Source organism: Argentina silus (genome assembly GCF_951799395.1).
Source record: "Argentina silus genome assembly, chromosome: 1".
Taxonomy (NCBI): domain Eukaryota; kingdom Metazoa; phylum Chordata; class Actinopteri; order Argentiniformes; family Argentinidae; genus Argentina; species Argentina silus.
In genome coordinates this window covers 3691153-3713716 of record NC_139655.1, presented here as the reverse complement: position 1 = coordinate 3713716, position 22564 = coordinate 3691153, and the positions used below count along the sequence as shown (strand labels likewise).

The 22564-nt window shown below is 40.1% G+C and overlaps 1 protein-coding gene and 1 pseudogene across 2 annotated transcripts in view; both read right to left on the bottom strand.

Annotated features, from left to right (window-relative positions):
• LOC310805626 (myosin-7-like) overlaps window positions 1-20867 on the bottom strand; it is a 34362-nt pseudogene extending 13495 nt beyond the window's left edge. The window contains exon 1 of the transcript XR_014555078.1: window positions 20823-20867. The product of XR_014555078.1 is annotated as a myosin-7-like (transcript). The remainder of the gene's footprint in view (window positions 1-20822) is intronic.
• Window positions 7751-20230, bottom strand: LOC310805615 (myosin-7-like; the record flags this gene model as incomplete). The annotated part of the gene is made up of 37 exons (XM_083671380.1): window positions 7751-7777; window positions 8257-8391; window positions 8482-8577; window positions 8867-8971; window positions 9095-9391; window positions 9521-9724; window positions 9881-10189; window positions 10279-10403; window positions 10539-10704; window positions 10819-11002; window positions 11225-11421; window positions 11542-11660; window positions 11755-11881; window positions 12102-12491; window positions 12570-12660; window positions 12735-12880; window positions 12991-13167; window positions 13253-13495; window positions 14536-14791; window positions 14874-15010; window positions 15099-15222; window positions 15317-15522; window positions 16187-16257; window positions 16371-16680; window positions 16810-16980; window positions 17109-17258; window positions 17565-17683; window positions 17796-17934; window positions 18027-18130; window positions 18221-18319; window positions 18402-18465; window positions 18585-18677; window positions 18980-19085; window positions 19165-19192; window positions 19281-19437; window positions 19527-19670; window positions 20030-20230. 37 exons carry the CDS (start codon window positions 20228-20230, stop codon window positions 7757-7759), a joined length of 5811 nt encoding a protein of 1936 aa, XP_083527506.1. The 3' UTR covers window positions 7751-7756.
• Window positions 20868-22564: the final 1697 nt, after the last annotated feature.

The window sequence follows — 22564 nt, the reverse complement described above, 5'->3', positions numbered from 1 at the left end:
TTTGCATTGTGATGTTATGTTATGTCAATCACAAATGCTAGGTCCCATAATGTCCCTTTTCCCTTCCAGTATGTGCTTACCTTCAAGTTGTCCGATGTTTTGTTTTTTTCAGGCCTGCATCTCTCGTTATAAAGCCTGATATGGAGCCCTATATGGAGATAAGCCATGAAATAAATTAGTCTAATCATTTTAATAGAGGTGTGGACCTCTTAGACCTATGAGGCTTGTTGTTGCAGTGGGCTATCAACGAGGACAGAGGAGTGGGAGAAAAGGGTGGGCTAAATTGGAAGTTAATCCCTGTTGGTTTAACTCTTTATTTGGACTTTCTCTTCACAAGGTGGCTTTACAGTATGTTACCAATTGCTAACAGATCTATACAGATCTGTTGTAGCCCTTCTTTAACAACCTCTATAATCTTTTTCTTCTTTTTTTTTTAACAATGAAGATATTGTGAATTATATATCTTTGTATAGTGTTAGGTAAATCTGGAATTACAGTGGGTCCAAATGTTGAAAGCATAATTTATGGATGGTCATTTATTTTAAGTATTGATTCATGTGATATTATTTTGTTCATAGTTATTAGACTATTTTATTCAATATTTCCCAATAAAATGTAATATTTTTAAAACAATGTAGTATTTGTGCATTGACATTGATCAAGGCCATGACTGTATACTGGATAAATGAGGTTCATTGCATGGCTTAGACCTTATCATGTAGACAACTGCAGCTGTCCTCCTTTGTTCACCAAGGAAAGGTCACTCTCCGATCCATTGTGACCAAGAGTAATAGCCATTGTAAGCATAACCTTATATCCTATTTTGATGATGTTTCCGTCTCCTTTACCCTTGGGGACAAAAATAACCCTGTGCAACGGCGTGATCTGATGGTAATGCTCATGTGTTACACATTAAAATGCTATTGGAGTGGCAAACATGATTTTCTCTGTATCGATGCAACATACATTTTCCCAACTGTATCAGAGACATTCCGTTATACAGATGTTTGATAGCTGGTTTGATGCATGGTAATTACTTTTTTTTTCGTTGTTTCATATTTGTTTCATATTGTGATTAAAAGACTAATCATAGCTCATATATTCTTTAGACATACCAGTACCAGTCAAAAGTTTGGACACAAACTTGCCAAGAGTGTGCAAAGCTGTCATCAAAGCAAAAGGTGGCTACTTTGAAGAATCTAAAATATAAAACATATTCTGGTTTGTTGTTTACTACATAATTCCATATGTGCTCCTTCATAGTTTTGATGTCTTCAATATTAATCTACAATGTAGAAAATATTTTTTAAAAACATTGAATGAGAAGGTGTGTCCAAACTTTTGACTGGTACTGTAAATCTCTATAGGTCTGAGGGAGGCTAAATCACTGTCTTAATCGTAAGAAAGAAAATTTACAACGTGCTGAGCCAAGGGGCTGTCAGGTCATGGATTTATACGTGTCATAGCTGTCAGTGTAGTTTGTGCTTGAAGGAAAGTGTGAAGCTATCTACAAGGTGGTGATATATAGAGTGTCCGTACTCATGTAAGACCAGTGCAGGTGCCAATACTTCAGGGGACCCTTTGACTGTAACAACTTAACACCTTGCTTTATCACTGCAGCCATGAGGTTCCCTGATTAACTCAGGGCTGAACTTCCCACGCCCTGCTTCTCAATGACGCTGTTAAAGGGATAGCACCAAATTACTATATGACATGTTTGGTTCCTTACCCTGAAAGTGGTCCAGGACAGACTTCAATCCACACTTTGTTTCTGTTTATCTAGCTACTGTGACTTACCAGTAACAGATCGCATTCTTGACCAAAGACCAATAAAAATCAATCTCCCCAGAGTAGCATTTTATATGTTATTGCACAAATCAATGCAAAGTCACCTTGAAAAAAGGATATGGGAGCTGTATGACTCGTTTAAAGCTACTTTGAAAAAAATGCTCAGATGGGGAATATTGATTTACTTTTGTTTTTGGTAAAAAAAAAAAGAAAGAAAAGAAAATGCTATCAGTTAGAGGTTAATGACAGTGGCGAAATTAATAGAACCAAAGTGTTGATTGAAGTCTGTCCTCCATAGTCTCCTTTCAGGGTAAAGAACCAAATATGTCATTTTGTAATTTGGGTGAATTTAACTATCACTTTAAAAGTGCAATCTGCAATTCAAACAACAACAAAGGGGTCTCTCCACCACTTTTTTGGTAAAAAGCTGAGGGATGGGGCTGGAGAAATGTAACCACTCTCAATAGTATAGACCATCCATGAAATATAAATTATAGTTTTAACCATGTTTTAAGCTACATAGTGTTTACAATTGCATTGTTTACAAACAATGGAGTAAAACCAAGGGTGAAAGTAGGCCAATACGGTTCGGTAAGCAGTCCCGGTAAAATCCCAGTCCTGTAGTTAATTCAATAAAAAACACCAATTAAATAGCAAGGTTCCTGTCCTGAAAACCAAAGATGATAAATGTACAGTAGACCCTCTCACTCCCCACTGTAATACTGTACATGCAATCTCCCTATACCGAGGCTGTTGTCTGAAAAGTCAGGTAGCCTATTGCATCAGTGCAACGAATTGCAGTTGGCGCACCACACACACTGATCATAGTGGTAATAACTGGGGAAAATCCTTGTTTCTATTGGTTTATTATTATTGTATTATACTTCCTTGTATGGAAGATCCTTTGCAGCCTTCACTTGAGCATTTATGGGTAGGTTCCTGTGTAAAATAATCTAAAGATAGGCTACCATGGGAAAGTCATTTAATCCAAAACAACATTAACAACTTTAGACTAATTTCATGTGCAACAGTGAATGTGCTTGCTCAATGAGGCACATTTGAAAAAGTTCAACACTTGCTGGATGTTTAAAGTTTTTTTATTGATGTAGAATTGCATCAATAAAAAACAGAAGACAACATTTTCCTGGGAGCAGACTCAACCAGACCGTCCGCCCAAATTCTGATTATGAATTTTTGCACCAATGATTCTGCCATGCGACTTATCTGAAACGACACTGCATATTTTACTCCAGACCTATCATTAGGCTTCTCTCGCACACGTGCATGCACGCGCATGCACATGTAGCAGGTACTGGCAATTAGTTTTATCTAAACTAAACTAATGAGGCATTTAATAGTCACTAATCACAGAATGCCCCTTTCAAGCTTTTTATTCACGCACCATGTCTCCCGCTAACCTTTGAAATTGCCGTGCCATTGCTACGAATCAGTTTTGGGTAGTGAAATCATTGCACTTTTAATAGCTTGTGCTCTACTCTACTAGTAATTCTCTTGAAACTTCCTTACTTAGTCTCAACGGTTGAACAGTCTATTCCAAGCCCTCATTCTCAGCTGTTCAGTCGACTCGTGTTATCAGCAATACGGCGCAGAGCACAATCGTTCTGGCATGTCATGACTGTAAGGTCATACAGGACTTAATCCACCTCCCCTTTTTGTCTTTGTCCATGCATCGCTAATAGGCTTGATGCTAACATGCTATTCCCATTCTGCTAATGTGTGAACAGCACGCTGTATTTTAAATGTATCGTGCAATCTGTAGGTGAGACAACATAAGAATTCCCAACTGTCAGTAGAACGTGATGGTCCTATTTGGATGCAGCAGTTACTGTGTAACTCACCTATTTGTACAGTATCCGTTATGTAAGGGATAATGAACAATGAGGTGTGTGGTTATAGGAAAATAACCAACATTCTTGCAATAAAATCACGTTTGGATTAATATCAATATCCTTGTTATACCGCACTGGAGAAGAATTCTATTCTGAAGACCAGTGAGTTGGGAATGAGTCAACATTTCAAACAACTTCCCTTGTATTAACACTCTGTGACTTTTTGTTCTGACGATACCAGTGTAATAACACTGTAATTGCCCTCTAGCATTAATAGCATTAGCATGTTGTTTCATTTACTTGTAGTGGAGTGTTGTGGTGGTAAATTGCATATTGATTTATTCTATGTTCTATTTGTTCTATGTTCTATTTGTTCTATGTTCTGTGTGCTGACTCAAGCAGGTCATTGTCAGCCATGCTCTGACATATGTAGTTGTACAGTATATTATACAACGGGCTGATCAAATCAAGCATTCTGATTGGCAGAAAAGCGTTCCAGCTGTTCCGCTACCTATGATGTCAGCAAGGCTGACCACAATTTCACTTGCAAAATGTATACATACACCATAAACACACTTCAGGATATTGTAGCTTTTTTAAAACATATTTTTCAATATTGAAAACGTTGCTAGACCAATGGAAGGATTCTGACAATAATGGATCATTAATGGCTGTTTTTGTCCTCCTTATGCTGCTACACTCCTCAAAAACGGAATTGGCTAGCTAGCTTTTATAAGCCAGCCAGGTAGAGATTTGTTTATGTTGGAGTATAGCTAAAAGAAGACAAGATGCTTCATCTTTCTAATACTCACGGAGGGCACTGTATGTCACGAGCAGTTAGAGCTTTTTAAAAGTTAACTCTTAGGGTGCTTGGTGGCGTAACACACTAAGCACGCAGCCGCAAGGTTCCTGGTTCAATTCCGACCCTTGACATATTTGCATGTCATCCCTCCTCTCTCTCTCCCATCCTTCCTGTCAATCTCTCTATTGTCTCTATCCCAATAAAGCAGAAATGCCCTAAAAAAGTTACATCTTACAGTATGCTCCTTTAAATCTGTCACAACTAAGAGAATGACGACCCAATTTGAGGCTCCTTTCAATTGCAATTCAACATGTGTAATCCTCTAAAAAAGAAAATGTGTGGGAGACGAGGTAGTAGTAATAGTTAGTAATAGTTAGTAATAGTTAGTAATAGTCCCTCAAGCATGACACATGACGCTCATTGTATAGAAGTTAATTGTTATAAATTCAAACACTACATTATGAGAGGTACGATGAGTATTTCTCACATTACATTCTGAACTGAAGTTACAGATGTGAAACTTTTAGGCATATTTTCAATCCTCATCTTTCGAATTGGTTGGATCAGTCACATTGGTCACATTGTATACTGTATTGTTGTTCAAGTTTAACTCTATTTAGCAAAAATTATATATATTTTTTTTTTTTCATGAGAACACTATGATTACAGCTGAAATGTCTTTATATAGGGAGAGATGATATACCTAACAAATGGGAATCCATAAGACCACGGCCCTCACTTTGGGGAAAGCTGCAGGGTTGTGCCATCGACATACCCCTCACCATGTGCTTTCTCCCCATTCCTGTTATTTCATCCCTCAGGAAGACACATTGACGCTACACCTCCCCTCGCAACCTCACTGTCGTGGGAGGAATCGCCTCTGTCTTATCCTCCCTACCCTCTGTTGAATCGTTCTCCCTTCTATCCACTGATGCAGCCTCCTCCACCCTCCTGTCCACTCTTTCCTCATCCTTCAACTCTCTCTGTCCACTGAGCTCAAGGCCAGCACGATCCTCTCCACGCACTCCTTGGCTGTCTGAAACCCTGCAAGCTTTTAGAATAGGGCTCCGGGCAGCTGAGAGGAAATGGAGTAAAACTGGCCTCCCTGATGACCTAAGACCTAAGATCTCTCTCTCTTCCTCAACTACACCTCATTTGCATCAGCTGCTAAAGCTTCTTACTACCATTCCAAAATTCAATCCTCTGCCTTTGACCCAAGGAAACTGTTCTCCACATGTTCCTCACTCCTCAACCCACCTTCTCTCCCTCCTCCCTCCTCCCTCCTCCCTGTCTGCGGATGACTTTGTCACCTACTTTGAAAAGAAGGTTGATGATATTAGCAGCTCTTTCTCTCTACCTCTCACCAACAGGAGAGGATCGCTGTCCTCTCCATGTGCCCTCACCACTGGGGTCCCCCAGGGCTCTGTCCTAGGGCCCTTACTGTTATCCCTCTATACCAAATCTCTTGGCTCAGTAATTTCCTCACATGGTTTCTCCCACCACTGCTATGCAGATGACACTCAAATCTTTTTCTCTTTCCCTGATTCTGACTCACAGGTGGCAATACGTGTCTTTGCGTGTCTTGCAGACATTTCCGCTTGGATGTCAGCTCACCACCTCAAGCTCAACATTAACAAGACTGAGCTGCGCTTCCTCCCGGGGAAAGCCTGCCCTCTCCAAGACTTCTCCATCACAGAACATTCTTCCTTCTTCTAGCATTGTGACTGCCAATAGCCCCTGGTCTGAGCATAGATTACTTTTTCTTATGATGACTGATGGATGGATGATTCACATACTTAGACAAATGTATTTGTTGTAAGTCGCTTTGGATAAAGGGCGTCTGCTAAATGCCATAAATGTAAATGTAATGTAACTTCAGGCTACTTTGACCTGGTTGCTATGTAAGTGTCCCAATATTTTCTTCAATCTTGACTCAACTTCCAGGATTTTTGACGAAGTACCTGGATCAGAACGAATTGCCATCTCACCCTATTTTGTCTTTCTATTTCATGGCCAGCGCCATTTCTGCCCTTGTCTTGGCAATGAACAAACCATGTAGGGGAGGTTGAGAGCAGGTTTGTTCGCTACCATCAGGTCTGCTCACGCTACATTGCATCGAGACAGCGTGACATGGATAATTTGTCTTGCAGTATGAGATTCCTCTCATTGGTTGGAATCGTCTGCATTTGTGAAAAACACACAGTGTCCGTCTGGCTTAAGACATCCATTTTAACTGTGTTTAATTGTTGCTGTCACTGAAGTTTCTGGCTAGCTAGGTGTAACCTTAACTCTGTTCTATTTATACAACATTGTGACCTACCCGTTGTCTTTGAGCACAAACATAACCCTGTGAAATTCTTGCTGAGTGCTTCTCTCTGATTTCGGTGGGCAGCTTGTGAGGTAGGGATACATTGAGATCCAGACTAGATTGTGACAGCCTATAAAAGTCTTCTCCGCAGAAGTTAAGGTCATGGTCAATTCCTATCTAGTCCATTTTCTTAGAGGTGTAGACAATGAAAGTTGCATAAAGTTACACAAAGTTTAAGATAATAAAATTCTATGAGTGTGTAGTAGTACTACTATAGGTTTTATGACAATACAAATTATTAAATATGCTTATCGTATATACTATATGTATAAATAAACTGTAAATCCATGTCTATATCAACCTAGGTTGTTAGAAAATGGACTTGGTGTTAACTGACACCCAAAGTAATTATTTATATGGTCTTCAATTTCACTTTAAAGGAGCACAGAGTAAGTTGTTGGAAAATGGCCACCACTGTGAAATTCAGTTGGAAGTTCGAAACAACAACATCCTCCATAATAACAATAAAACTCCCCACCCCACCCCTCACAATTTCATTGGATGTTACTTCCACTCCCCCCACATGCTTGTAGAATGGTTGTTTGTTGTTATGTGCGTTCTCTTTTCAGAGCAAATAGTTGTTGCCTATGCAAGCTTACAACATTGTAGAAGGAACTGAATTCAGTTATTTTTTTAGCTCCACCCAAGCAAGGTATTTGATTGGTATGACGTGTCACAAGGCACCGCTCATTTAAAATGGGATTCCACCCCTTTGAAGCTACTTTCTGCAAAGGATTTCCCCAGGCTCTCCAAACTAGGAAATCCTGGTCTCAACAAGGTTACTTTGATGTTAATCCCAGAGGTAATAGACTGGTTGCATACAGGAAACACACAATACAAAAAGGTGTTATTTGAATGAACTTTATTATTTTATTCTGTTATACAGAGAATAAAGGAACAACTACATTACTACAATCAAGAGATTTTTAGAAAGGTCCACCAAAGGCTTCACTCTTCATCATGTCCTTTCTGTGACAGAGAGAATGAGTAGATTAAAATACACACAGATTTATTCAGATATGGACACATTTGCCATCAAATGCTGAGTAAGGCTTCATGGCAAAACCTTTGCATCTGACTAATTATTAGAAATGTATTTTGCTGGAGAATGCTGTCCCCACTCTCTTTTCAGGAATTGTATTTATGATCATTATAAAGAGGAGGGACCATGGAGTGATAATTTCTTATTCTTATTCTTATTTGATTCTCATAGTATTTAACCTACAGTACCATATGCTCTACTGTATGTACACTTGATCAAATAAAACATAGGGGCACCTTAAGTGTCATGTGTAATATACAGTATGGTATAGAACAATTGAGCGTCTGATCTGACATGGATAGAGATTATGAAAAAATGGTAATGTCCAGAACCGATTCAATCTTCAGGCTCTAGTCATGCTGTGCACACAGTCTATGATGAATCTATGATTTGCTATTTCACTGACCTTGGAGCTGGTATCACGGCTCTTGGCTCTCAGCTTGTTGACCTGGGACTCAGCAATATCAGCCCTCTCTTCTGCCTCATCCAGCTCATGTTGCAGCTTGCGGAACTTGCCCTGGCCTGAATTGGCCTGTTCCTCCTGAGAAAAATATTGAACATGATCTTTAGTAAGCACAATAATCACAGAGTTCGTAATACATTGTTTACATGTTTGGTTATTTATACTTACAAACTCCTCTGATGTTCTCTTGAAGGATTTGACCTTCAGTTGCAGTTTATCCACCAGGTCCTGCAGACGGCTCAAATTCTTACGGTCCTCCTCAGTCTGCCCACAAAAAAGAAACGATTTCTCACATTTGATTCTAAGTTATGTTGATAATGCACTGTCAAATGACAGTAAGTTGGGGGCGCTCAGTGGCGTAGCACACAAAGGCGCATACCATATCATCGCAAGGTCCCTGGTTCGATTCCGGCCATCGACATATCCTGCATGTCATCCCTCCTCTCTCTCACCCATCCTTCCTGTCAATCTCTACTATCTCTATCCCAATAAAGCAGAAATGCCCGAAAAATATATAAAAATAAATTTAAAAAATGCTAGTAAGTTAATGTACCTGATAGGTGAGCTCTTTGATGCGCCTCTCATATTTGCGGACTCCTTTTACAGAATCACTACTCTTCTTCTGCTCCATTTCCACCTCAGTCTCTAGCTCCCTCACCTGGAAAAGATGATAGATGCAGGGGGGTTTCAATTTAAAATAATTATTAAAAAATTCAGCAATAAATATCAGTACTATTTAAAAAGATACAAAAAAGAAGGTTGCTTAGCTAGATGCACCCACCCTGGACTCCAGTTTCTGGACCTGCTTCTTGCCACCTTTCATGGCGATTTGCTCTGCTTCATCCAGACGGTGCTGCAGGTCCTTGATGGTCTGCTCCATGTTCTTCTTCATGCGCTCCAGGTGAGAACTGGTGTCTTGCTCTTTCTTCAGCTCCTCTGCCATCATGGCAGCATCAGTAATGGCCTTCTTGGCCTTCTCCTCAGCATTTCTGCACTCTTGCACAGCCTCCTCCACTTCACCCTGAAGCTGGGATGTGTCGCCCTCCAGCTTCTTCTTCTGGTTCAGCAAGCTGGTGTTCTGTACAGTACATGTTTTTGATAAATAAGTATTATATGATAATCTACACGATTACAGTATATGATATATCAATATTATTCAAGTGGGGTACATTTAAGCACAAAATGAGTTTGTCTGTCAGTGTGTTACCTGAGAGTGCAGTAGCTGAACTCTCTCACTGACATCCAGCAGCTCCTGCTCAGCCAGTTTGCGACCTCTCTCAGTCTGCTCCACCAGGGACCTCAGCTCATCTAGTTCAGCCTGCATCAGATTGTTACGTCTCTCCACCATGGCAATGTTCTCCTTCAGATCATCATTGCCACGAAGAGCATCATCCAGCTGCAGTTGAGAATCCTGTTGAGAGAATGTATTTAACAATAATTTGAGATATTGGATAATAATATTGGATAATTTAACAATATTTCTTATGTTTTACATTGTGCTTGCCCTTTTAGAGGAGATAGTAGAGTAGATATGATGTTGTATTTCACGTTGTTCAGGAAATATTACCTTAAGATGTGAATGAAGACCCTTGAGCTGCTTCTGGGCCTCTGATGCCTGCCTGTTGGCCTGGCTGAGTTGAATTTCCATCTCATTGAGATCTCCCTCCATCTTCTTCTTCAGCCTAAGAGCCTCATTCCTGCTGCGAGTCTCTGACTCCAGGGAGGTTTGCAAGGTATCCACCGCTCTCTGCTGGTTCCTCTTATTCATCTCCATCTCCTCATCCTTCTCTACAAGTTTGCGCTCAATATCAGCTTTAACCTGGTTGAATTCCAGCTGAGCTCTCATGATCTTGCCCTCCTCATGCTCCAGGGAACCCTTTAGGAACACATAATATGTGAAACCTTTAAATACTGTTCCAAACAGTAAATGCTTTACCCCTAACAGTAAATATTTCCCAGTGTTACCTCTGCCTCCTCCAGAGCTGACTGTATCTCAGCCTTCTCCTGCTCAAGCTGTTTACGGATCTTCTCAAGCTCATGGATGCTCTTTCCTCCCTCACCAAGTTGCTCAGTCAAGTCAGAAATTTCCTCTGTTCAAACATTTGATATTGTTCATCAGAATTACATGTTGTAATAAGTATCGGCATGTAATAACTCATATCTGTAACACACTCATCTAAATGATTATCTAATGATAGAGGGCATTGATATAATGTTCCTACTACCTTGGAGATTCTTGTTCTCCCTCTTCATGGTCTCCAGATGATCCAGAGACTCCTCATAAGAGTTCTTGAGTTTGAAGAGCTCAGTGCTGAGAGATCTGGCCTCCTTCTGGGAGCTCTCCAGCTCAGTCTGGGTTTCCTCATACTTCTGCTTCCACTCTGCCAGTACCTTGAAAAAATTAATTACAGAATTACATTGAGCACAATGATGTATGTTATACATTGTAGTAAAGACAACAAAAGGTTCTCTGTTCCTTATGTTTTACTATCCTTGATTCATTACCTTGTCAAAGTTCCTTTGCTTCTTGTCCAGTGCAGCAGCAGCAGCATTGGATCTCTCCACATCCACCATGAGATCTTCAATCTCATTCTGGAGCCTGTGTTTAGTTTTCTCCAGGGAGGAACATTTAGCATTAACAGCTTCCACAGCTTCCTCTGCATCCTGCAGACGCTGAGCCAGCTTTTTCCTGGTTGACAAAGATCAAAAACACATTTTAGAGCAGAGAATGTGTAAGACGCTTTCTCTCTATGATGTAGATTACTGGTACGCATCAACGCATCAAGATACTGGTTCGAATCATTCAACATGACATTATTGCTAACAGTATTTGTGATGAACCTACTTTTGGATCAAAGGTGTTTATCAATGCAGTCAATAATGAATCTCTGAAAACAAAACATGTACTTACTTGGCCTCCTCAAGCTCCTCAGTCCTCTGGATGGCATCAGTTTCATACTTGGTTCTCCACTGAGCCACCTCAGAGTTAGCCTTGGACATGCTGCGCTGCAGCTCTGCCTTGGCCTCCTGCTCCTCCTCATACTGCTCCCTCAGCAGATCTGAGTCATGGCGAGCAGACTGCACTGCATGGGCAAGTGCATTCTTTGCCTGGAAAGGAAATTAAATGGCTGGTGAGCCTTATACCAATGATATGTAAAATCCATAATTATGCTGTAAGATATTGTAAATATGACAGTATAATGGAGACGATGTTCTTAGTAGAAATACCTTGATTTCCTCCTCCAGTTGTCTCTTGAGGTCCTCAATCTGCTGAGTGCTGGACTGTTTGGCTCTGGTCAGTTGAGAGACCAGAGAGTCCTTCTCTTCCAGCTGTCTGGCAAATTCCCCTGTTGTCATGCAAACACATTCAAATACCCTCTTATTGTAAATTGCTGTTCATGTGAATAATTATAATGACTATGAATGTTCACAATGTTATACCATTTTCAGTTTGAAGCTTTGCTTTCTGCATGGCATAATCATTGAGGGAACGCTGTCCTTCCTCAGATTTTGTTCTGTATTCCGTCATCTGATCTTCAAGTGTGCGGCACATTTTCTCCAAGTTGGTCTGAAAATTAAGAAATTTGCTCATTGATGATATCTTAAAGGGGTACTTCACTCCAAATTCATTGTTCTTGTTGTTTGCACGGTTCTATGTTTTGAAGATATCTTGTAGTATGTTGTATGGTTAGTATGCAGTATATACTTTTAGTAATCAGTAGGCAGTATAAGAATTCGGACACAGTCAATCAATCAGACAGTCAATCAATCAATCAATTTCTACTTACCTTGGACTTAACAATCTGCTCCATATTGGAGACCACATCGTCCAGCTCCAGCCTGAGTTCACTCTTCTCCTTCTCCAGCTTCTGCTTTACTCTCTGAAGGTTGTCAATCTGCTCTCCCAGGTCAGCTACACTATCTGCATTCTTCTTCCTTAGAGTGGCAGCTGTAGCCTCATGCTGCAGAGTCGCCTCTTCAAGGTCTCTGCGCACCTTCTGGAATTCTGCCTCCCTCTTCTTGTTCATCTCAATCTGGGAAGCAGTGGCTCCACCAGCCTCCTCCAGCCTCTCACTGATCTCTTCCAGCTCTCTGGACAAGTCTGCCCTCTGTTTCTCCACTTTGGCACGGGCAGCTCTCTCAGCCTCCAGCTCCTCCTCAAGCTCTTCAATACGGGCCTAGGAAGAGAAAATGTTAGCTTAATGTTTGGTGTCTAAATATACCCCATAGAGGCACTGCAATTATGCTGAAATTACCTGCAGCTCTTTCAGTTTCTTTTGGAGCTGAGACGACAAGGCCTGTTCATCCTCAATCTTGCTGTTCAGTTGGCTCATCTCAAAGTCCTTCCTGTTGAATTTAACATGTTTTTAGAAAGTGTTTTTGTTGTGTTGTAGTTCCAAACACTTTAGATTTTGTCTTACTTCTTCATTCTCTCCTCCAGCTGCTGCTTGTCATTTTCCAGATCCATTAGGCTCTCCTGGGTTAACTTCAAGTCTCCCTCCAGCTTCCTCTTGGCTCTCTCAAGGTCCATCCTCACCTTCTTCTCTTGCTCCAAAGACCCTTCAAGCTGAAAAAGTTAATGTTGAACAATAATATTTACATCCAATTCGCAAAAAGGTTACACAGTGTCTGTCTGACTTTAGGATTGTGTTTGAAATCAGTATTTTGGATACTCACATCATCAACCTGTTGTTCTAGTTTGGCTTTAGCCTTAGTGAGTGTATTGACTTTGTCTTCCTCACTTTGCAGGTCATCCAGTGTTTGCTGGTGTGCCTCCTGCAGAGCTTTCTTCTCCTTGGTTAGCTTGGCAATGATTTCGTCCAGAGCTGCCATCTCCTCAGTCAGGTTTTTAACCTGCATAATCAGAGCAGGCAGGACACTGTTAGTCAAATGCAGTATTGTGAATTACAACAACACATTAAAGCAGAGAACCGTTTACCTTGTTCTCAGTGGCATGCTTCTCCTTCTCCACTTTGGCCAGGGTAAGCTCCAGATCATCAATGTCTTTCTTGAGTTCTGAGCACTCATCCTCCAACTTCCTCTTCTTAGCAGTAAGTTCTGCATTCATCTCCTCTTCATCCTCCAGTCTCTCTGTCAGCTCTTTGGATTTGGCCTCAAGCTGGATCTTACTCTTGATCAGTCCCTCACATCTTTCTTCAGCATCACCAAGACTATCTTGTTCCTGTCAGGGTATGAGTAAATTATATTTTAAAGGTATTAAGCTTAGTTGTGATTATTTTTACGCTATTTGGCACACATTTTATGTGTACAGTATACTTCACTGTATGGATCAAATGTCAGATATGTTTATTTAACTTCATGTCCTGTAAGATAACATACACATACATTTTAGAGTATACATAACTTCTAAATGTCTTTCTAGTATGCTAATGCTAAGCTGTAGCTATTCCAAATGCAGTCACACTTTACATTACAGTGCTTGTATTACAGAGTGATTACTATTGTTAGTACAGTGCAACAACTATTGTGATTACTAATTGTTACACTGTGCTTATGGTCAGTTAAGGTCTGGATTAGGGGGAGTTTGCTGCTTTAAGTACAGTGTAGCAGTGAATAATTAAAATGCTAGTTACACTATGTAGAATAGTAATTACATAGTAATACATGTCCTTCTAATGTAAATATTTGGCCCAAAATTATACGGGTCACTGACTCTCAGGGTTCATTGATTACTATGTTGGTATTCATTAGCCATAAATAAACTCCTAGCAATTATTTATTTTTTGCAGTTGCTGTATCACCCATCAGGGGTGCCCAATCTCGCCTCTACTTTTTGCGTTAGCGATAGAACCCCTCTCTATAGCTCTTAAGTCTTCCCCTTCGTTTAGGGCCGGTGTACTTTATACAGATGATCTTTTGTTCTGTCTTGAACCCAGTTAAATGTGCTGATGATATTTTGCACATTCAGAAAATTTTTGGGTCATTTTCAGACTATAAATGTAATATTCTTGAAAGCAAATGTTTTCATATTACCACGGCAGCTTATAGCCAATATTCTGAAGATTAATCATTGGTGTATATTGGGAGGGAGGGAGGGAGGGAGGGAGGGAGGGAGGGGCAAAGACTATGTTCATAAGTCAGTTTTTTGTCCCTTTTTGGTTTGTTTATGTTTTCAGGGTTCAATGACTACTATCTTGGTATTCATTAGCCATGAATAAACTTCTAGCAATTATTTAAAATGTTGCAGTTACTGTCGCTTACAGTTTGGACTTGGAGCTGCAGGTCATTCTTCTCTTGGAGAATGGAGACCATTTTCTCTTCCAGCTCCTTCCTGCGAGCTTCAGATTTAGCGTAAGCCTCTTTAAGTTTCAGGAATTCATCCTTCATGTTGGCCATCTCCTTCTCATTCTCTGCTGACTTCAGCAGAGGTTTGATCTTGAAGTACATCTTCATCCAGGGCCAATTCTTGACACCCATGAAGGCACGCACGTTCCACTGGATCACAAGTAAGGCATCCCTGTGAATGATAACATTATTAGCTAGAGTTCAACCTTTCGTTACCTCTAATAGTCTACATAGTCTGAACTATCTTTACCAACCTGCGCTCAACAATTTTCTGGAACTCCACTCTGGCAATTAGACCACGTGACCGAGCCTGGAGTCCAGTGATGATGAGAGCAAGACGGTCATCTCTCATCTCCTCAAGGGTTCCCAAGAGACCAGCCTTAAAGAACACCTGATAAAGATAGACAAATTCTAGAATAGATTCTGTGTCCTTAGACAGTGCTTATTTGCCTATATTTGAATATCTTTATAGAACTTACCTTAGTGTGTCCTAATCTATACTGAGTGTGGTCAATGTCTAGAGAACCTAGCAGTTTTTCTGCTCCCTTCTTGTTGTCAATGAACTGTCCCTCAGGGATAGCATTGGGATTGAGGATGCGGTATCTGGAATAAAGAGTGAAATGAGAGACATTGCCTGTGGAACACTTATTTATAGACATTGGGGTAATTTTAGAGAAGATGCACTATTTTTATTTACCTTTGTTTGAAGTCACCATACAGGATTCTGTTGGGGAAGCCCTTTCTGCAGATCCTGATACCTTCTAGCACACCGTTACAGCGCAGCTGGTGCATGACCAGAGGATTCTCCATGGCCCCAGGAGTCTTGGTCTCATTGGGGATGAGGCAACGTACAAAGTGAGGGTGAGTAGACCTCAAGTTTGTCATGAGTTTATTCAAGTTCTCCTGTGAGTGGAAAATTGTACAATATATTTTAGTGTGTAGTTTGCATATTCCATTAACAGGTTAAATGGTTTATAAAATACACTCAAATACAATCAACACTTTATTAGGAACACTATACTAATACTGGGTAGGGCCTCCCTTTGCTCTCAAAACAGCCTCAATTCTTCGTGGCATTGATTCCACAAGATGTTGGACACATTCCTTTGAGATTCTGGTCCATGATGACATGATTGCATCATGCAATTCCTGCAGATTTTTTAGGTGCACTTTCAAGCTGTGAATCTCCCGTTCTACCACATCCCAAAGGTATTCTATTGGATTCAGATCTGGTGACTGGGAAGGCCATTGAAGAACACTGAACTCATTGTCATGTTCATGAAACCAGTTTGAGACGACTTTTGCTTTGTGACATGGTGCATTATCATGCTGGAAGTAGCCATTAGAAGATGGGTACATTGTGGCCATGAAGGGATGCACATGGTCAACAACAATACTCAAATTGGCTGTGGCATTCAAGCGATGATTGATTGGTATTAAGGGGTCCAAAGTGTGCCAAGAAAACATTCCCCACACCATTACACCACCTCCACCATGAGAAGGTGTACAGCTGTTCCTAATAAAGGTTTCAGTGAGTGTACATACTCTAAAGTATCTCAACCATTACCCTGTGCAGTGCAGACACCGTCTGGAATGAAGAGCCCTTTTTCTTCTTTCCTCCTGATTTTTCCTCCTGGCCTATAAGGTGAAAAATATATCATTCAGATATATAATTATTATTACTTATGTCAATTGTTATTTTCAATTTGTGATGTGTTTGCAGAAAAAAATTATATTATTGATAAACATACCTCCTTCTGCACCAGCATAGCCAATAAAGAGGTTGGCCAGGAACTTAAGGTTTGACTTCTGGAAGAGTCCGACCACAGTCTCATTCAGCGGATCCTTGTTCTTCACCAGCCAGTTACCAATGTTGTAATCAACAGTGCCAGCGTAGTGGACCAGGGAGAAATGGGCCTCTGGTCTACCTTTTATCACCCTGGGCTTCAGGAAGTTGGGATTTTTGCCCAGGTGGTTGTCATACAGCTTAGCTTTGAATGTAGCATCACTGGCCTTTGGGAACATGCACTCCTCTTCGAGGATGGACATGATACCCATGGGCTATTCAGAGGGATGAACAAAGTTAGTTTATGGGAAGTAGAGTTACATAAAAGCAACATGTTTTATTTAAATAGCAAGAAATAATAGGACATAACCATAGTAAACAGTTGCAAGACTGAACAGACTAACCTTTTCAATGAGCTCAATGCAGGCCGCCAAGTCCATACCAAAGTCAATGAACTCCCACACAATGCCCTCTTTCTTGTACTCTTCCTGCTCCAGCACAAACATGTGGTGGTTGAAGAACTGCTGCAGCTTCTCATTAGTGAAGTTGATGCACAGCTGCTCAAAGGTGTTGAACTGAAAGATAAATTCATAGTTATTTTCCTCTTAAGATAAATTAAATAGAGATTTTAAACTTAGTAGGTTATTTAACGTAGATAAAGATTTGTAAAAATATGTATCTCAATTTTAGATTAAATACTTACATCAAAGATCTCAAATCCAGCAATGTCCAGCACACCAATGTAGTGCTGGCGAGCATTTTTGGTGTCCAGAGTAAGGTTGATTCGAATAACCATCCACAGGAACATCTTCTCGTACACTGACTTTGCCAATGCACCAATAGAGTAATAGACCTGGAGAAATGGACATAATAAATTACCTAAATTGGTGCATCACCATACAAAGCTTACAAATGCATCGGCATTTACTGAGGTGGGGAATGCATAACAGACTACACAGAGGCAATGGAATATGGAATCAAAGATCTAGATTACGTTTCATACATTGACTTTGCCAGTGCAACAACAGAATAGTAGACCTAGAGAAATGTACTGAATATTGCTATAAACATATTAGGCTTTACACAAAAGCATCAAGTATTACCATGAAGTGCTGAATAAAGATTTACCAAAATATTAAAACTACAATCTTAGACTTACCTGCTGGACACTCTGACCTTTGGTGACCCACTCATTCCCTACTTTGACCCTTGGGTGGCACAGACCTTTGATCAGATCAGCGGAGTTCAGGCCCATCAGATATGCAACTTTGTCCGCTTCTGGAAAAGAGTATTTCAGTTGTTGGGTAAGATAAGTGTTTTAAATAGTCTTTTCGAATGTTAAGTTTAAAAGTGTTCGTACAATAGTACAATTGCTATGGTCAACACTGACCTTCAGTCCCATCAGACTCTGCCTGCTCCTCCCTCTGCTTGGTCTTGAACTTCATGTTGCCGTAGTGCATGACGGCACCAGTTAGCTTGTAAATTCCGTTCTTCTCCTCTTGAGTGAAGCCCAGCACGTCATAGGCTTCCTGATACCAAATGAAAGGCAATTTTTTAATTTAAGAAACAGTTTGATATCAGTGGAGGATTATCCTGTTAGCAGTGAAAATATCTCACTCACATCAGTAGCCATTAGCTCGTCAGCATCACAAATGGATGCTACGGTTGTCTCTCCTTGGGAGATGAAGGCATAGTCATAGGGGTTGTTGGTGATGAGCAGCATCTCTGAAGATAATTGAACGGGACAGTTTAATTCATGGTCCTTTTGTGTTTTGTTTTGTCTGTATTGTGGATACAGTACTTTTCAAAACTCACCTAGCAGTTCTGGTTTCCTTTGAGACAGGATTTGATAGAAGATGTGGTAGTCTCTCTCAGCCTTCAGCTGAAAAGTGACACGAGACTTCTCCAGAAGATCTGGATAGCATGGGAAAATACATGTAGTGTTACATTTCCAGTCCAAGATGTTAAATCCTGAATCAATTGAATATTTACTTACATGTCTCAATGTCAGCAGATGAAAGCTTCCCACTTACTCCAAAATGAATTCTGATAAATTTACCCTGTAAATGGCACATTTGAAATTAGCATTTACATTATGCTCACATGTATAATGTACTGTATTTTACATTATGATGAGATCCAAAATATGAATGTGTCCTCAAACATATTAAAACCGTACAAATCTGGAGGAGTTGTCGTTTCTGATGGTCTTGGCATTGCCAAAAGCCTCCAGGGCAGGGTTGGCCTGGATGATTTGATCCTCCAGCGTTCCCTAGAACAAAACATCAGGACTCAATACCAACACTACAGTATGGCGATTAAAATGGATGATGTGGATAACTGATTTACCTCAAATTGTGGCTTGAATTTAAACTATGGTCCATATGCTCTCAGCATATATTCAATAATATGAATCCATTAGAACACAAGCGCAAAGCAGATATTGCATGACGCTATTTTCTTTTTGTGAATAAAAGCATAGTCCTACTGCTTACAAATGTTTAAGTTCACCAAAAGCTTCAACTTCCAACAAAAGTTCCAATTCCAGACTTGCAATAAACATCTGTGTTTTACCTTTTTCTCTTCTGCTGCACTCTTCTTTCCACTCACAGCTGCAATGCTGGCAAAGTACTGGATGACTCTCTTGGTGTTCACAGTCTTTCCAGCACCGGATTCTCCACTTGAAATGAAAACACAAACGTTTATGCCAAATCACCATTTCAAAATTAAGCATTGAGTGAACCTCTTGGTTTACTTACGTGATCAGGACAGACTGATTTTCCCTGTCTGTTGACACAAAAAGCAATAATCCATCACTGCTCATTTGCTGTCATATTCTATAAACATAATAATAAAGCATGGATTACAATTTTACCTGACAACATGTACTGATAGGCATTGTCAGAGATGGAGAAGATGTGAGGAGGAGCTTCACTCCTCTTCTTGCCTCTGTAGGCATTGACAACAGATTGATCGTACACTGGCAGCCACTTGTAGGGGTTGACAGTGACACAGAACAGCCCTGAGTAAGTCTGTAATAGAAGAGAGACATATTTAGTTTCATTCATTTGTACAGTGGTGATGAAGATACAGCATGTACAGTGGATTGATCATTACTCACGTAGATCATCCAGGCTGCATAACGCTCTTTGAGGTTAAACAGCACAGCGGGCTCATGCAGGAAGGTGAACATCGCCATGTCCTCAATTTTATCGAACTTTGGCGGGTTCTGGGGGTGAACATCAACTTCCTTCACAGTAACAGTCTGAAAGAAGAGTTGATTAAATTGCCACAGTGAATGTTTTGTTTCATTCAAGCAAGAGGATATGTTCACTCACTGGGCTGAATGCTAACTTCAGAAATGTGAGTGTGATTTAAATATTGCATTCATCTTCATCTATATAGCTCATCATAGCTACAGTACACAATTAAGTTATTTTCACATATCTGAGGTTTTTGGCTGTGTGTTGTGCCTTATAAGAGACATTTGTTTAACATAAACAATAAAGATGATGACAATACAATGTGCTTTTTCATTGGCCATACCCTTATATTAGCAGAAGTGTTTATTTTATGTATTTCTGCATGTTATGTATTTTAAAAATTGCTTTCCAAAATATTTACCTTCCCAAATTCAGTTTCAACAGTGGCTTTGTCCCCCTCTCTGCTGCTGACTGTGCCTTTGACGTACTCAACCTCAGGGTCAGGTACAAAGCACTCCCTTCTTATGTCAAAGGCACGGGTCTGCGCCTCTAGACGCTCCTTGTCTGACTTACGCAGAAAAGGAGCTGCTTTACCAAACTCTGCCATTAACGCGTCCCCCATCCTGAAATCTGTGAAATTAAGAATAAGGACTTTGATAAGTAGACATACTTTACCAGGCTTAATTGAAAATGAGTTTACTTAGTAATTACATGGTAAAATCGTATTATTACACATTAATAACCTCATAACCACATGCTTGTTTATTTGGGATTTGTAGTAATAAGCAGTACTCTGCACAAATGGTAATGATTTCTTTAAAATAAGTACCTGAAATTACACCATATATTTTCCTTGTAAATACTGTAAAATAACATACGGTAAAATCCTACCAGAAAGATGTGTACAGTACAACTGAGGTTAAACATTAGATAACAGTGGTTCTTCCTCTACAGACCACAAAAAAAGTAGAAGACCAGTTGGCTACTAGTAGGTCGTCAGAGCTGCAAGCTGTACTGCTCTGACTGTATCCAATTACTATTACTATGGCTGTATTTATGACTGTATTATTGCTATTCCTCAGATATTAGGCAGACAACAGGAGGGTCTTGGTACCAACACAAACTTTAAAAAGATGAGGAGCCAAGCAGAACACAAGTACAGCGCTCTTGTAGAATCAGACAAATGACATAGAGTACCAAAACACAATTCTTACCTGAATTGCCTCCCTGATGATTTGTTTGGGTATGATCTCACTGCTGGGTATGAAATAGGCAAAGGAGACTTTATCCATTAACTGACCAACTTTGCGTTGTTTTGTACAATATCTTGTGTCAACAACAAGTGTTAGTGTCCTATAATGCTTCTTTCCGGTGCCTCTATATGCTTACCTCCAGATGGTTCGGTGCCTTGTCTTTCTCCTGGTCTGTATCTCCTTTTATAAAGGGTGTTGTTTATCTTTATATGGAGATAAGCCATGATGTCAATTATTCAGATCATTAAAAAAAAAAGATCTGTATTTGGAGGTGGAGGTGTGGACCTTTGAGACCTATAAGGCAACAGGCTATTCCAGTATGCATAGAGGAGGGGAGAAATTGGTTGCCGTGGGAGCGTTGTCTCTCATGTTAGAACTCCAAACTTCTTTCTTGACGATGTAACTGTGGATGAACAAAAACAATTCCATCTTTGCAGCTCTATCTTTCTTCCCAGTATACCACAATCATCTAAGAATGTTTGAGTGTTTGAAAATCCCTCAGATGATGATGTATTTTTGTGCAAAGCCAGTTAGTATTGTCACAAGATGGTTTGCTCCACCTATAGGTTAAAATGTCAGAACCATAATGTACAGTATGTCAATATTTTATAAAGATTAATTTAGTTATTTTGGTCATTGTTTTAATAATGCACTGCTAAAGGTTTAGCAGCAAAATACTGTAAGATGTCTTGTTAACACACGTTTTCTCTGCTTCTATTGCTTTTGATTTATGAGGTGACAGGAGAAGACTTCTTGATGGCCGTGTACTCATTACATTAATCTGTCCTCATGATTTAGGTAACTGCAGCTTTCCATTTCGGTTCTCAAAGGCAAGGTCACTCTTCTATCCATTGTCAGCTATTGTAAGCATGACCCTATGCTCCATCTTGTTGACATGGCATTGTGTCTTTCTTTTTATCCTTGAGGCCAAAGATAACCCTGTGAAATTGTTTTTGGATTCCTTCTACTGACTGTCAAGCACTTTGGAATACTTGAAGGTCCGCACCTCACCCTTTGATGTAGTGGAGGATCAGTTGCAGCAGCTGATGCCTGATTACAAGATCTCAGTGCACATAAATAGATACATCTACGCCATACATGGAGGAACACATGGTTCGGGTACTGTAATACTAGGTAGGCACTTCTCACAAGTAGTAGGCAAGACGCTTCTAGTTTTCAAAGTAAAACACATGTTCAGCCAATAGACTGGTAACAAAGACACTGCGTAAACATAGTTTATACAGGTGAAATTAAATTTGGTATTGTATACATACAGTATGTTTAAAGGACATTCGTCCCCGCTGAGCCATGTGCTGAACCAAGGGCCATCAGGTGTCAAATTATTTAAGGTCAGGGCAGCACTCAGGGTATCTGAGGAAGTGTGAATCTACAAGGTGATAAATAGAATGGTATTCATCGTTGGAAAGTGTTACCTCCTTCAAGACCTTTGGATGAGAGATTTATCGTTACGTTGTGAGGACGGGCATGCCACTTAAGAGTGTTAATGTTAAGAGTGTTAATGTTAAGAGTGTTAATCTTAAGAGTGTTGCATCTTGCCCAAGCAGTCCATCAATCCAATGGTATTGAACTGATTAATACTGTACTAATAGTTCTCCACATATCATTTACAGTATCTATGTATGGATGAATCTCTTCTTTTTTTTCATCTTGCAAACACTACCACATGCTCTTAATCTATTGAG